Source organism: Lycium barbarum, chromosome 1, assembly GCF_019175385.1.
Source record: "Lycium barbarum isolate Lr01 chromosome 1, ASM1917538v2, whole genome shotgun sequence".
In the NCBI taxonomy this organism is placed as follows: Eukaryota; Viridiplantae; Streptophyta; class Magnoliopsida; order Solanales; family Solanaceae; genus Lycium; species Lycium barbarum.
This window is the reverse complement of record NC_083337.1, coordinates 165,046,628-165,063,542: the sequence shown is the minus strand read 5'-3', so window position 1 is coordinate 165,063,542 and position 16,915 is coordinate 165,046,628. Positions and strand designations below refer to the sequence as shown.

Genomic DNA, 16,915 nt, shown 5'->3' with positions numbered 1-16,915 from the left:
TTTTAATTAAAATTAATTCATTTTTCTTTTTTTTTAAATACCAAATTTATATTTTTTTGATCCCACTCCCGCCCCCACCCCCCACCCGTCCCTTTCTTCTTCATTTCCCCACCCCCTTCCCCCACCCGTCCCTTTTCTTCTTCATTTCCCCACCCCTTCCCCCACCCGTCCCTTTCTTCTTCATCCCTTTCTTCCAACCCCCACCTATCCCTTTCTTCTCCCCTCCCCCTCATTTCCTCCATAACCCAAAAATGGAATTTCAATTTCAAATGGAATCTCCTCCCCCTCATTTCCTCCCCCATCCTACCCCAAATCCACAACCAATGCCAGCACCTAAACAAAATATCCAATTTCAATTTTTTTGCATCAGTACATGAAAACAAGCCAAAAAAAGAAGAGAACAAATTTCATCAAGCTATTTTCAAAGAAAAAAAAAAGAATGGAAAGGACTGCTCGTCCTCCCCCGTCACTGCCAAGAGCTCCGCTTCACCCAAATTCATGAAAAAATTTGCAGCTGTTGGATGTCCATGTTCCCCCCTTCTTCCAATTTTTTCCCATTTTTGTTTCATAAAGCTTGCCTGTCTCTTTGTGTAGATTACTGGTTATTTGAGTGAATATTTAAACATATGAGCAGTTGGATGCAAGAGAGCATTTTGAATCCAATTTGTGTAGCTTGAATTTTCTGGTGATTGAAATGATATTAGTGGTGGGTTCGAAGGTGGGTGATTAAATATATGATCCGTGCTTTGATTCGTGGGGATGAAGAAGATATAATTATTGAAGGATTTTTGGTATGACATTCATGGATTGTAGAAGTTGAACTTGTTTTTTTTTAGCATGAATTTCACATTTGAGCTGAAAATGTGATAAAGAAGCAAGGGAGGGTGGGGGAGGAGGGGAAAGGAAAAAAATATAAAATTAAAAATTAATGGGTGTGTAATGGATCGCCAGGATAGTTTAAGTGTGAAAATGACTTTTGGGGTATAGTTTAGGAGTGTTTTGATGTATTTTGCCAAATTAAAATTGAGATTTTGAACAGACAAAAAAATTTAAAGATAATTACTGAAAATTGTTACTTCCTCTGTCTGAATTTACGTGGCACGGTTTAAATTTCGAGAATCAAACAATTTAATTTTGACCTGAGTTCGGACAAGAAATTTATAATAAAAAAAAATGAAATAAAACTTATATATTTGCAAACTACATTGAAAGTACTACTCCATCTGTCCCAATTTATGTGATATAATTTGACTAGACACAAAATTTAAGAAAGAAAGTAAAGTTTTTGAAACTTATGATCTAAAACAAGACATAAATATTATAGCTATAAATCATTTCATTAATGGTAAAAGGAGAAATTTCATGTTAAATTATTTTCACGTATTATTCCTTTTTAAACAAACTAACAAGAAAAGTGTACCATATAAATTGTGAAAGAGAAAGTATAAGCCACAATAATTGATAATTCAAAATACTTAAAATACATATGAAAAAATTATGGTTAAAGAAAGATTTATTTGAATCTCGAAATTCAAAAGTATTACGTAAATTGGAACGATGGAGTAGTATGATAATAAATGAGATTAATAAACATTAAAAATGAGATAAATAAGTTGTTATTGGTTCTTCATAGCGTGGAAATGTAGTACAGTCCTTTTTGTTTGTCTTTTTCGTCAGCTATAGAGAATCGCCTTTTAGAGTCGTTTGTATGTGTCCACTCCATTTGTTTTACATGGTGTGTGACAAAGTTTTAGGAGTATTTTTTTTTTTTTAGTTAAACAGCATTAAAATTGGAGAAAATGAACCTAAGTGGCCAATAGTAGTATTGCCATATTAAAATATGATTCAAAATTATGATATCTTGGTCATTAAAATTTAAAATACTCCCTCTGATTCAAAATAATTAATGTTTTAGCCTCTAAAAGTTGATCTAAAATAATTAATGTTTCACCAAATCAAGAAGATGTTTAAATCTTTTTCTCAACTTTGCCCTTGACGCATTTTCAGTATCGACATGATAATTATGTCAACTTAAAACGAAATGAAAATCATAAACGGTTTTTTAATCAAAAGTTTTCTTTATTTTTAGGAGTAAGTGTAATTTCTTTAATCCATATGCCCCAACCCTAAAAAATCAATTATTTTAGAATAGAAGGAGTATATATCTATTCATGAACCATATGTGGAGACCTCACCATAGGTGCCAAGATTAATGCACTAGGAATAATTGCATACAAAAAGAAAATGAATTGACGAAAGGTTCATCTGAATTTCAGGTTATCATTTGGCACGTACCTAGGAATTAACCTGAAGTCATAGTAATTTAAACGGAAAATGGCCAAAAATACCCTCGAATTATTGAAAATGGTGCAAAAATACCCTTCATTCACCTTTCAGCCTCCAAATACCCTTACCATCCACCTATTGGGTCTAAAATACCATTATTGCTAACAGAATCTTTTCATTAAACACGTGACATTTTTTTATTGGTTAGCTTATAAAATTAATTAAACTAATTAACTTTTGCAATATTGACCGGATAACCCAAGTGCCCCCCAACCCCCGACCCGACCCCCCCCCCCCCCCCCCCCCGTGCAAAAAAAATATTTTTTTTGAAAAAAAAGTTGACTTTTTTTTTGCACCCCACCCCGCACCCTCCCCCTCCCCCGCACCAATACCCCCCCCCCCCCCCCGACGCAAAAAAAATTAATATTTTTGAAAAAAAAAGTTTTGACGTTTTTTTGGGTTTTTTGACCCCCCCCCCCCCAAAGCCTGCACCCTACGCCCCCCTCCCCTCCCAGCTGAAAAAAAAAAGTTGACTTTTTTTTCCACCCCGCACCCTCCCCCCACTCCCCAAACCCCGCACCCTACGCCCCACCTCCCTTCCCAGCTAAAAAAATTCCACCCCGCACCCTTCCCCTCCCCCCCCCCCCCCGACGCAAAAAAAAATTAATATTTTTGAAAAAAAAAGTTTTGACGTTTTTTTTTTTTGGGTTTTTTGCACCCCCCACCCCAAACCCCACACACTACGCCCCCCCCCCCCCCCCCCCTCCCAGCTGAAAAAAAAAAAGTTCCAGCCCGCACCCTCCCCCCACCCCCCAAACCCCGCACCCTACGCCCCACCTCCCCTCCCAGCTAAAAAAATTCCACCCCACCCTGCCCCTCCCCCGCACCCCTACCCCCCACCCGACGCAAAAAAAAATTAATATTTTTGAAAAAAAAAGTTTTGACGTTTTTTTTTGGGTTTTTTGCACCCCCCCAAACCCCGCACACTACGCCCCCCCCCCCTCCCCCCACCCCCCCAAACCCCGCACCCTACGCCCCCCTCCCCCCCGCAAAAAAATAAAAGCTTTTTATTTTGTGGAATGAACCATTTCCTTTCTTTTCGTGGAAAGAAATTATGTTCAAGTAAGCAAATATGTCCAAAAAAATCCATTTTTTGCACCCCCACCCCACCCCGCACCCTAACCCCCACCCACCCACCCCGCACCCTAACCCCCACCCACCCACCCCGCACCCTAACCCCCACCCACCCACCCCGTCCCACCAAATTATTTTTTTGACATATTTGCTTACTTGAACATAATTTCTTTCCACGAAAAGAAAGGAAATGGTTCATTCCACAAAATAAAAAGCTTTTATTTTTTTGCGGGGGGGGGAGGGGGGCGTAGGGTGCGGGGTTTGGGGGGGTGGGGGGAGGGGGAGGGTCTTTTTTTTCAGCTGGGAGGGGAGGGGGGCGTAGGGTGCGGGCTTTGGGGGGGGGGGGTGCAAAAAACCCAAAAAAAAAACGTCAAAACTTTTTTTTTCAAAAATATTAATTTTTTTTTGTGTCGGGTGGGGGGTAGGGGTGTGGGGGAGGGGCAGGGGCAGGGTGCGGGGTGGGGTGCAAAAAAAGTCAACTTTTTTTTCAAAAAAAATCATTTTTTTGCACCGGGGGGGGGGGGGGGGTCGGGTCAGGGGTTGGGGGCACTTGGGTTATCCGGTCAATATTGCAAAAGTTAATTAGTTTAATTAATTTTATAAGCCAACCAATAAAAAAATGCCATGTGTTTAATGAAAAGATTATGTTAGCAATAAGGGTATTTTAGACTCAATAGGTGGATGGTAAGGGTATTTGGAGGCTGAAAGGTGAATGAAGGGTATTTTTGCACCATTTTCAATAGTTCGAGGGTATTTTTGGCCCTTTTCCGTAATTTAAATTCATGCAAATGCACCCGTTAGCATTCCATAGCGAGCACAATGCATATATATATGACTTATAATTGACATTTTAATTCATCGGAGGATTTTGTTTTTATCAAGTCTTATGTGTAGTCTAATCCAATAATATAAATATTTTCCTCTTTGTTAAAATTGTTATACCACTTGAATACTGTGGTTCAAGGACCAGTCTGAATATAGATTTTTATTTTCACAAAAAAATAAATCAAGACTACGTTTGATTAACTGATATTTTGAAAGAAAAAAATGAAGATTCGTTTTAAGTTTGAAAAAAGTGATTTTGATAGTTGTTTTTTCACTCACGGAACTTCTACTTTTCTCAAATTAAATGCATGTCCACACGCGATTTTAACTTTCAAATATTCATTTTAAACCTTTTCTCAAATATTATATTTTTTTATGTCCAAAAGCAGATGGGTGTTTGACAGAAAAGTGAAATTTTCACAAGAAGGTGAATCTCTTATCACCTTCTCCTTCTTTTCTCCTTTTTTTTTTTTTTTTTTTTGGGAGGGGGGGTGGGTGGCGGAGGGGCTAAGTCTTTATCACCTTCAATCTTCATGATTTGCTAATATTTTATTGGATTTCAGATTTTTGGGCCTCAAGTTATGAGGAAGGTCAACAACCCATTTGTCTTGGGCCTCTGGTTGAGAGTGGTTGCAATTTCCTGTTCTATTTTTGGTATTTCCTTAAAACAGAAGAGACTTCATTGTTCTTTTTATTTCTCTTATTTTCTTTTTTGTAGGAAAATAAATAAAGTTACTTGGAAGTGTAGAACCGTGAGGTGCTCATGATTTTCCAAACGTGTTGAATCTAGAGGGAGACATAAAATAGTAAGCTTTTCACTGTAAAATTACCTGTTTGTTGTCTAAGAAGTTATTTATTGTATATTTTTATAAAACCTAACTTTGAATTTCTCAATTTACCGTTAATGACATGCTCTTCTAATAATCATACTAATATTAGGCAATGTTTTAAACGATAAATTCTACTCCTAATACCTGAAGTATGTTGCAAATTTTAATTTTTGTTACTACATCGTTCCATACACATGAAATTTATAGTTTTAGATTTATTTATTGTTAGTGACATGATCTTACCACATAGAAATGTCATGTTTTAAAATACAAGTTCAAACGGTACTTTTAGTATATGCTATAAGTAAATCTTTTATTTTGTAAATTTCATGTCCATCAAATATGTACCGACATGTAACATAAAATAAATTCAAAGAATTAAGTAGTAAAATCAATACCCGGCAAATGTTGAACAAATTTGAGCACAGTGCATGCCTACTTGAAGAGATACAATGACACTCTATTTGGCTTCTTCTTCTTTCATCACTTATCGGAATGGAGGGTTAAAGAAAACATATTACTAGAAAATGTAGTAGTATGTATTATCTGACAAATACAAATGAAATTGTGAGATTAATAATTATTAAAGCTCTGTTTATTCCATTAATATATCACATCAAAGTTTCCAAGTCGAGGCTCGCGTGGCACTAAAAATTGTTGTACGATTTGGACAACCTCCCCTATTAACATGCATATATACAATTAGACCTTTCTATAACAGTAATTTTGTATAATAACATATCATTATAACGGCTAAGTATTTTCAGAAACACTGTTATTAAGAGATTTAATTGTATTCACAGCTCGTATTGTGGATTTTGAGCTATGTGTCTGTGTTTTAAAGACTTTGTTTCATGTTTGATTCACTTTTTTAATACACTCTCTTTATTCTTATACAAAGTAAACTTTTTAATTAAAGATGGGATATTAAATTACCTTTTGTTAGTATGAAAATTACAGACTATTTATTCAAAAGTTATTAAAACTTAAAATGTGAAACGTGAAAGGGGAAAATAAATTCCCCTATCGCGATGTTGTCAGTCGATTGAAGGAATAATGGTTGATAAACATGCCCTTTTTTATCTTATGTGAATTAGCTCACCCGGTTTCTCGGGTGTAATGCTCAATCGTCACCTTCTGGGGGGGGGGGGGGGGGGGGGGGAATGAAAAGATTATTCATGTGTTTGGTACGACGGTTTAATTTTTTTTTTTTTAAAAAAAAATATTTTGTAGTGTTTGGTTGGAGAATGATTTTTTTCATGAAAACAAATATTTGGTAGTGATTGAAACAATATTAGCATACCGAGCTAATATTGGAGTATTAAAAGTTGATAGCACTATTGAAGTGCTGATTGGAGAAGTGATATGAAATTACGAGTTGAGATAGTCATAAAGAAAAATAACTTTCGTCAAGACTTAGGGAAGTAATTTTCTTATACTTTGTTGAAAAATATTTTCTTGCAACCCAATATTTGAAAGTGATCTAAACATGTAGTTTGTTGTAAAAGAATTTCAAAAAGAAAAAAAGAAGTTTTTCGTGCTCCTCTTTCCCTCAAAGTAATGGACAGATAAATTAATGTTTAACCTTAATTTTATCAAATTCTTCAACAACTTACCATATATCTTTATCAAGTTTTAACCATAATAGCATCTTTTTGTTGATAAACATGTAGGGCGTTGTAAAAAGATGAATTTCAAAACGAAAAAGAAGTTTTTCTTGATCCTCTTTCCCTTGAAATATAGTAAGCACTCCACTAGCTAGATTATAGTTTACACATAATCGGCAGATAAATTAATGTTTTATCTTTTTATCTTTGATTATATCAAGTTTTTCAACAACTTACCATATATCTTTATCAAGTTTTAATCAGCATACCATCTTTATGTAATTACAAACAAATTACTTGGTTCATCCAGAATATTAAACTTATTTAATGGTTTCCTTTTACAAGTGTTATGCATGAGTTGGTAATAACATTCTATTGGTCAATATTCTTTGTCATTCTTTACACGATTACAAAAAACTTAAAACACAGCTAACACTAGTTATGTGCTATTTTTTTTCTCTCAGTAAGAAAAGTGGATCCAAATCTAACACTTTTTAGTCCACAAACTTTGAGTCTACTTTTATTTTTTATTTTTTATACAAGTAATCTCACACAATTAGTGTATGTGTCGCAAAATAAAAACTTTCACACGATTACTATTAAACTGAAAGAATTTAAAACAGAACCTTAATGTGAAATCATTATTCAGAATCATCTATATTCAATAAGTCCAAGATAAAATTAATCCTTCACTCTATTTATGACAATGTGTTATTCTTTATTTTTCATCGATTATTATAATAAAGTAATATCAAGTAATTTTTAGACCTCACTCCCTTCTTAATTAAGGAAACCAAAACAAATTACCACCGTATATGAGAAGCGCTAAGATTAAATTGAATAACTATGGAAGCAATAGCCATTAATAGCTTGTTTGATCAAGTTTATAAAATTAACTTATTTTGAGAAATATTTTTTCAAAAGTGCTTTTTATAAAAGCATTTCTGGTGAGAAATAATTTGTGTTTAGCTAATTAATTTTAAAAACATTTTTGGGCAACAATTAGTGCTTGATCAAACTTTTAAAAAAGTGTTTTTAAGTGTATTTTTCTCAAAAGTGCTTCCGGAGAAAAACTATTTTTTTAGCTTCTTAAAAACGGTTTCTGCTACTCCCCAAAATCACTTATTTTCTCCTAAAAGCTTGAACAAATACATCACTTTTTAAAAATAAGTATTCTTTGGAAAAAAGAAGCACTTCTAGCCTCCCAAAAGCTTGATCAAATAGACTACAACAACAACAACCCAGTGAAATCCCACATCGTAGGGTCTGGAGAGGGTAGAGTGTACGCAGACCTGACTCCTACCAAGGTAGGACGGCTGTTTCCGAAAGACCCCCGGCTCAATAAAAGCATAAAAAGAAGTCAGATAAGGTTAGATAAGGTTAAGAGATTCGGATAAGAGATTTAAAGCGATATGGAAATGAAATAATGCAAGCGACACAGGTAATACAGGATAATCAGAGCACAGAAAATAACCGATAATAGCAGAAATCGGAGCAGATGACACAGGATAACCAAAGCACAGGAAATAACAGATAATAACAGATAATAGCAGAAATCGGAGCAGATGACACAGGATCAAATAGACTATACGTCATAATTTTAATTTAGTTAAAATCGACTATATGAATTTTGATTATTCATTTCGCACATTTAAAAGTGGACGTGTGAGTTTACTCGCAATGCTGACCTCAAGGTTGAATAAATAGAAGGTTTATAGAGGCAGAGTTAGGATTTGAAACTTATGAATTCGCGGTTTTAGTTTTTTTTTTCTTCAAGTTATAGAGTTCTAAATTAATAATTTGTACGTAAGACAGATACAAAGTTAAAACAAAATTATTGGACTCAACCGAACACTTCCCACACTCTAGCTGTGTCCTGGGGGCTTATGGTAATGAATTCAACAGTCACCATAAAATCACCAATAATAACAAACTCAGTGTGATCCATAAATTTGTCAATAAAATCAACAACAAAGGGTGAAAAAACAAACATTTTATATTATATAATCAAATAAATTAAAAAAAAAAAGTTAAAAAGGCCAAACATAACCATATATTTTAAATTTGTCGACAAATTATGTTTTTATTCTCTTGTTTTCTTCCACTAACACCTAATTTTCTTCAATCACCTATTGTATAACATCTTCTCCTTTTCACATTTAAAGTTCAACAATTTCCCCATCCGATGGATCCATATATTGTGAGTTCGATACAGATCCAGCCGACTCTGATAGACAAGTAGTTGAAAGTCGTTCAACTTCTTCTTTAGAGAACTTCATGTGGTCTAGTTCTAATTCATGACAGAAGACTAAAGGAGGAAGCACAGTTTTATGCCGAGGAATCAATGTAGGAATTGATGTCTCCACAGTAGGAGGAAGACGCTGTAGTGGTGGCGACTTGGTATTAGAAGAAGTAGATGCTTTTTGGGAGAGAATAGCATTAACGGAGGGCTCAACCTGCACTAAGAGCCATTCAATGGTGCGACCAGCTGATCTATGACCTAATGTTTCTTTAAGCCAATCAATATAACGAGCACATGATTCAGAAACCCGAATTCGGCGATCCTTTCCATCAACCTTCAAATGGCGATCACCAGTTCTCTTGCGACGGATATTGTCAGGACAAGGAAAAGGGGTGGCGTCCATGAAGGAATAACTTATTTTTATTGCTTTGGTAGGAAATGCATGAAGATACGTCGACTGAACTTTCTAGAGAGAAAAGAATATGAGAGTTTTAACATGTGGAGGTTTTGTTATTTAGAGTTTTAACATACGGGGGGTTTTGTTATTTAGAGTTTTAACATATGGGGGTTTTGTTATTTAACTATTTATTCTCATTTGTAGGATGTGGTGGGGTTTAATCATTTTTATTCATGATTAGCGAAATATTACTAGCATCAAGTGTTCTCACCAAACTAATAAATGCATGATATTTGTCTTCTTATATTCTATCTTAGATTCGAGTAATATATTAAAAGCAATTGTATATGTAAAGGAGTACAAGAAAATTTTAGGACACGGGCATAACTCAAGAATATTATAATGCGTAACTTATGCCCATCCAGGCATAAGTTGGATTTTGGCTTAATGCATATGCGGCCCCCTAAACTTATCATTTTTTCCATTTTGGCACCTCAACTAAGTGTTGTTTTGTGTCTATCAAATACAACCCAACTTACGTAGCATCTCACATCATGTATCATTGAAAGTTAAGTTACTATATGTATGGAATTTGACTATGTTGATAAAGATAATGCTATGCCTGTAAGATGATTATTCGTATGTGAATTCTTGATTCTGTTTGTAAAATATGTTTTGATTTTAAGCTATTTTTAGTTTTAATTTCAGTTATTGTGATTCGTAGGGTCTTGTGCCAACCATACTTGATTAAAAAATGAAACTCACCATCTATGCTATGTAAGTCAGACTGTATTTGATAGACACACTTGAGGCCAAGTTCAGAGATTCAATAGGAACAACACTTAGTTGTAGTGCCAAAATTAAAAAAAAAAAGATGCAAATTTAGAGGGTCGCATATGCATTAAGCCTTCCATTTTAATGGAACAAAACTTAAAGACCAGCCCATTTTGAAGGCCAAAAATTAAAGATCAACACAAAATAGGGGCAAAAGTGTAAATGGCCCAACTATTGATGTTTGTTGGGCTAGACTTTTCATATATTTGCTTTTTGTTTTGCACGGATTGTCCTTCAAAGAAGTCGGTCTTTAATTTTTTTCCCCTCAAAATGCTGGTATTTAAGTTTTTTCCCTTCACTTAAAAAAGTGGCGAAAAATATCCCGAGGTTCTAATGTTAAACTTCTGAATAGTAGAAGTTTAAATTAAAAAAAATGGGCGTAATATTGTAAATCACATAATTTTAATCCCTGTGTAAAATTCTCAAATTGCTAAATGAAAATATAAAATAATAAATTTTGAAAAGGTGAAGAAGCAATAACTAGAGAATTGCAAAGAAGAATAAAATAAGCAACAAAATGGAAAACTAAATATTAAAGAAAAGGGGAGCAATGAAAAAATTAAGTGGAGAAGCGATTAAGTGAAGAAGCAATCCAGAAATGAAACTCCTTGGTGAGTCTCCATATTTTATTTCTTTTCCTCTTATTTTTTTCCTTAATTTCTCAATTGTTATTAAAATTTGTTTTATTTTGATTATGTCCGCCTCTTTTTATATTTAGTAAGTTGAAAATTCAAATGTACTACATGTCAAGTTTATAATCACAAGATTCAAAGGATATTTTATTATATTATACACATTTTTAATTTAAAACTACAAGATTCAAAAGTCTATTTTTATTGTCTAGTCAAACTTAGACATTTAAATTAAGACAGAGGGAGTATATGCCAAATGAAGGGAATAAAATGACAATTGAGACACTGTGAACACGTGGGGACCTAAAAAGTAAACACACAAGAGGTAGAATTAATGTTAATCTTCTGAAATGTACACATGCTAGTCCCTGCTTATAATAAAATTTCATGTGCTTTCTATAATAGAGTAATAAAATGAAGTGTATAAGTAAAGAAATATGATAACGTAAAAGTGGAATACACGTGTACAGGTGGCAAACCAAGTAGAAGTACTTGTTAAATTCAATGGACTCACAACTGGAAAAAAAGGGGAAAAAAACCAAGTACAATTGAAATAAGTTCAAATCTAATATACAACTTAGACAACTTTTGATACAATAAGTGTAGTTGTGTTCGTTAAAACTATCAACCGGGTCCGACCGGCCGGAACCGGTAATCGGTTAGAAAACCGGCCGGTTTCCGGTCACCGGTTAACTGGGTGGAAATTTGAAAATCGTACCCGGCCGGTTAAAAATGTATTTTTTTCTTAAGTATATGTATATTATAGTATTTCTTAGTATATTGTAGGTATATTTATATATATGTTATATAAGTTTATAACTAAAGTTTATATATTTACTAACTAACAACACACACACAGATATATATATATATATATATATATATATATATATATATATATATATATATATATATATATATATATATATATATATATTAAGTTATATGCTTAAGTTATATGTATCATAAATTAAGTTTATATATTTACTAACTAAAAACTTACGACTATTATAAAATTCTAGATTGTTTTATTTTCTAAGGTTATAACTTTCTATTTTATAACTGAATGTCAAGTATATGTATATTATATAACATAAGTAGCTAAGTAATTGTAGGTACACTTAAGAATATTTATATATGTTATGTATACTAGTTATATATAAATATACTTATATATATAAACTATGTTTAAGTTATTTCTAAGTTTATAAGTTAAGTTACTATATAACTTAAGTTTTTTTTTTCTAAGTTTATAAATTTCTATTTCATAACTCAAATATGTGTATATTATAAGTAGTTAAGCATATAAGTTAAGTTTTTTCTACGTTTTTTTCCTAAGTTTATAACTTTCTATTTATAACTTAAATATATTTATACTAAATATACCTAAAATATACTAAAAATATACTTATAATATAAATATACTTAAGTTATAGAATAGAATTTTATAAACTTAGAAAAAACTTAACTTATATGCTTAGCTACTTATAATATATAATCTGTTTAAGTTATATGTATTATAACTTAAGTTATTTTTCCAAGTATATAACTTTTTGTTTTTTAATTTAAGTAGATGTATATTATAAGTATATTCTTAGTATATTGTAGGTATATTCCTAACTTAATATAAGTAAGAATATAAACACAAATAAATAGTAAATAGAAGAAAGTTCAATGAACCATATATTTTATTCATTAATGATAACATTTATTTGCAAGTTGTAGTTTATTTTAACTTGCAAATAATACATGAGCAGCAAAAACGTAGTACAAAAATAAAATAAAAAAGTTTGAATCATTTCGCTAATCTCCGCAATATTAAATTCGGTCATTGAGATATCTTCGAAGTCTTCTATTTGGTCTCCTCCACTTGCTATCAAATCTTCAATCTCTTCCTCTTTGCCTTCCACCGCTCCTAAGTTTTGGTTGCGTCGCTCCAATATAATTCAATCGCAAATGCAAACAAGTACTTGCAAGCTAAATCCGGATAATGAGTGTCTATGGTATCCAATTTGTTGTCTTCCTTGGCTAAATGCACTCTTCGAAGTCACGGTTGATATTTGGACCGTAAGGATATCTCGAGCCGTTCTTGAAAGTATCGGATGACTCGCCTTGTATTTCTTCCACCATGGTAAGACGTCCAAATCATCTAGTTGAGAGATATCCACATTAGGCTGCATCAAATAAAGGTGAAATTCATCAAAGTTTGCATTATGAGAAGGAGTTAGATGTGAATGTAAAACTTTTAAATTCGACAAACCCGACAAGCCCTTTTTGCTACTTTGAAAAGTACTAGGGCGTGGAGCAACGGGTGTAGCACTTTCCTCCAAAGTAGAATAATGAGTAAAAGCTTTTCTAAATTCGGCATCAACCGCGAGCTCGGCGTCAATTAAAGATGGTTTAACTCCCTCAGAAATTTCTAAAAATTTATAAATTTATCTAACCAATCCTATAGTATAAGGCATTTTAAAACAAGGATTTAAAAGAGAACCTAATATAAATAAAGTTGGGATGGGAAAAAAATACTTCTTAAATTTTGTTGTCATAGAAAAAATAGCCGCTTGATAACCAGATTTATCTTTATACTCATATAAAACTCTAGCTATTTCTGTTAAGTAGGCTAAAATTTTGGTTACCGTGGGATAGAATTATCTAGAAAAGGCAAGAGTTGCATTATAAAATTTTTGTAAAAGTTCAATACTCTCCTAGCATCTACCCAAACGTTATTATTTATCCACTCATCACTTTCCGTATTGTGAAAGTTGTGAAATTGTTGTATGGGATCCTATAATCATATGCTTGTTGTAACATAATGTAAGTGTAGTTTCACCTAGTGTCAACTTCTACTTGAATTTTTGTAGGTCTAAGGTTATTTTGCAAACAAGAATGCTTAAAATCTCTCATTTTTTTCTTATTAGCATTACAAAAAAGAAAAGCAACCACATTTCTAACCCTTCGAATAGGATCTTCAAAATAATCAAGACCATCTTTAACAATCAAGTTTAAAATGTGACAACTACATCTCACATGAAAAATATTTTCTAGCAGAGGGTTTAATTTCCTTTTTAAAAGACCAACCGCCCTTGCATTATTAGAAGTATTATCTAAAGCAATACAAAGTTAAAAAATTTCATAATAGTTGACATTGAATCCACTAAAAATTTTCCGTCATGACGACCTTTACCTTCATCATATAAATAAGCTATAATTCTTTTTTGCATCACTCAATTATTATCAACCCAATGACATGTAATAGCAAAAAATTCTAACTTGTTAAAACTAAGACCAATATCGACGGTAAGAGAAACACTACGATTTAAAGAATTAAATACATGACGCAAATAAAATCTATATTTTTTATATAAATCAATAATATCCGATCTACAAGTACTTTTAGGAATACCCTCAAACCCAAACCCGAAGAAAAGAAAAATGGTAGAGTATCAAAAGCAACCATTTTAGCTATGTCTATACAATCTTTTTTCTTGTCATAGCTAAAACATTTACCGGTTCGTGGGTCTATTGTTTGTTGAATACCCCCCATATTTGAACCCGTTCGCTCTCCCCAAACATCCTTATGTTTAGTTCTCATATGATTCGTTAGTGAACCCGTTCCACCATCCTTACTAGTTTGTTGCTTGAAAGTAAATTATTTTCCACATATATTACATATAGCTAATTGTCTTTCCTTATCTTAGTTAATTGTCTTTCCTTATCTTTAGTCATAAATTTTCAAATTCTAGAGGCTGGCTTACGATATTTTGGCGGTTTGTCTTGTGTATGTGATTGTAAAGGATGTATATCTCCTATGTGATTTTTGGGGGCTTGTGTTTCATCATCATCATCAATTTCATTAAAAGTGTCGGTATGGTGTTCCATTACATCATGATATAAAAGTGGATTATTTCCATCGATATTAATACCTAAATGAGGTGTTTCGTTCACAAATGTTTCCTCCATAAACCCATCTCTACCACTACTACCGCAACCACGTCTCACTCTCTTCGACATTATTAAATAGCTATAATTTAAATCACACGCAAATAAATTGCAACAAATTAAATTGCTAGAATTAAATTGTGTAAATTAAATAGTGGAAAATAAAGATAGAATTGGAACGAAGGTACCAAATTACCAGACTAATTTCCAACAAAGTGAAGGCGGCTAGAATTGTAAATCCACCAAAGCTTCGGAGCTACTTCGGATTGTTGCAAAATCACTAACTCCACCAACAATTTTTTTTTTAATTGCAAAATATAAAATTGAAACTGGAATAAAACTTTATAATATTTAATTGAGAAAAATTTAAAGTGGCTAATTGTTGCAAAGTAGCTACAATTGAGAGACATTGAGAGAAAGAGAATAGTGAATTGGTGTGGATGAAAATGAAATGGAAAGGGGTTTATATAGGGGTGGGGGATGGGTTAAAGTGTATAAAAAAAAATTGGGGGGGGGGGGGGGGGGGGGGAACAAAAGGAGGCCAAAATGGCAGTTTGCAACTGTTTTTAGCCGTTGTAAACGACCATTTTTTTTTAAACTGGTTAAACGGTGCAATATTCTGAAAACCGGCCCGGTAAAGAACACCGGTAGACCAGCGATCGGTAAACTGGTCCACCGGGTCCGGTTACGAAACCGGTTAACCCGGATCCGGTTACCGGTTTTGACTGGTTCAACCGACCCGGTTGATAGGTTTAGGGTTCGTCCCATCTTCACGCTTATATATAATAGAAATAGAAATGAGGTTGCAGTAAGAGAAGTAGCAAAGATATAGAGCCCGTTTGGATTGGCTTATAAGTTGCTTATAAGCTATTGTCAATTTTTTTGAGTGTTTGACTGGCCAACTTAAAGTCATTTTGTGCTTAAAATGGGCAATTCGCAGAATTGCCCTTCTTTTGGGGTGGTCTTTAAATTTTGCCCCTCATATTTGCGGTCTTTAAATTTTACCCCTCATATTTGTGGTCTTTAAGTTTTGTCCTTAGCTTGGATACCTGAGGTTCTGGGTTCGAACTCCCGCTTAGGCATAAAATAAAAAAAATAATTTCGCAAGGCAGGGCTGGAGGGAGTGTATGCTGGATCCGGCATAAAGTCCTTAAGGAAAAACTAAAGTTATGCCGGAGGGGGCATAACTTTTCCTCAAGGCATAGTTTTAGTTATGTCTTATGGGGCAAAACTTTTCCATAAGGAACTATGCCTTATGGGGCAGACTTTTAATTAAGGCATAACCAAAAGTATACCTCATAAGGCAGAATTTTTCCTTAAGGCAAACTTTTAGTGTTGCCTTAATGAAAAGTTCCGTCTTATGGGGCATACTTTTAGTTATATTTTATGGGGCACACTTTTAGTTAAGGCATAACTAAAAGTATGCCCCATAAGGCGAAACATTTCCTTAAGGCATAATTAAAAGTTTGCCTTGAAAAGTAAAAAAAATAAAATATATGTCTCAAAGCAAAGTCTGCCCCCTCCGGCATAACTTTAGTTTTTCCTTAAGGATTGTATGCCGGATACGACATAAAGTCGTTAAGGAAAAACTAAAGTTATGCCGGAGGGGGCATAACTTTTCCTCAAGGCATAGTTTTAGTTATGCCTTATGGGGCAAAACTTTTCCATAAGGAACTATGCCTTATGGGGCAGACTTTTAATTAAGGCATAACCAAAAGTATACCTCATAAGGCAGAATTTTTCCTTAAGGCAAACTTTTAGTGTTGCCTTAATGAAAAGTTTCGCCTTATGGGGCATACTTTTAGTTATATTTTATGGGGCACACTTTTAGTTAAGGCATAACTAAAAGTATGCCCCATAAGGCGAAACATTTCCTTAAGGCATAATTAAAAGTTTGCCTTGAAAAGTAAAAAAAATAAAATATATGTCTCAAAGCAAAGTCTGCCCCCTCCGGCATAACTTTAGTTTTTCCTTAAGGATTGTATGCCGGATCCGGCATAAAGTCCTTAAGGAAAAACTAAAGTTATGCCGGAGGGGGCATAACTTTTCCTCAGGGCATAGTTTTAGTTATGCCTTATGGGGCAAAACTTTTCCATAAGGAACTATGTCTTATGCGACAGACTTTTAATTAAGGCATAACAAAAAATATGCCTCATTAGGCAGAATTTTTCCTTAAGGCAAACTTTTAG

The 16,915-nt window shown here is 33.6% G+C and overlaps 1 protein-coding gene across 1 annotated transcript; it reads right to left on the bottom strand.

Moving 5' to 3' along the window:
* Positions 1-8,841: 8,841 nt before the first annotated feature.
* Positions 8,842-9,327, bottom strand: LOC132617560 (transcription factor TCP11-like). The gene has a single exon (XM_060332595.1). The coding sequence runs from the start codon at positions 9,325-9,327 to the stop codon at positions 8,842-8,844; it is 486 nt and encodes a 161-aa protein (XP_060188578.1).
* Between the last annotated feature and the right edge of the window lie 7,588 nt (positions 9,328-16,915).

Coding starts and splice junctions, on each gene's coding strand:
- LOC132617560 (XM_060332595.1), bottom strand. CDS start 9,327: ATGGACGCCACCCCTTTTCCTTGTCCTGACAATATCCGTCGCAAGAGA.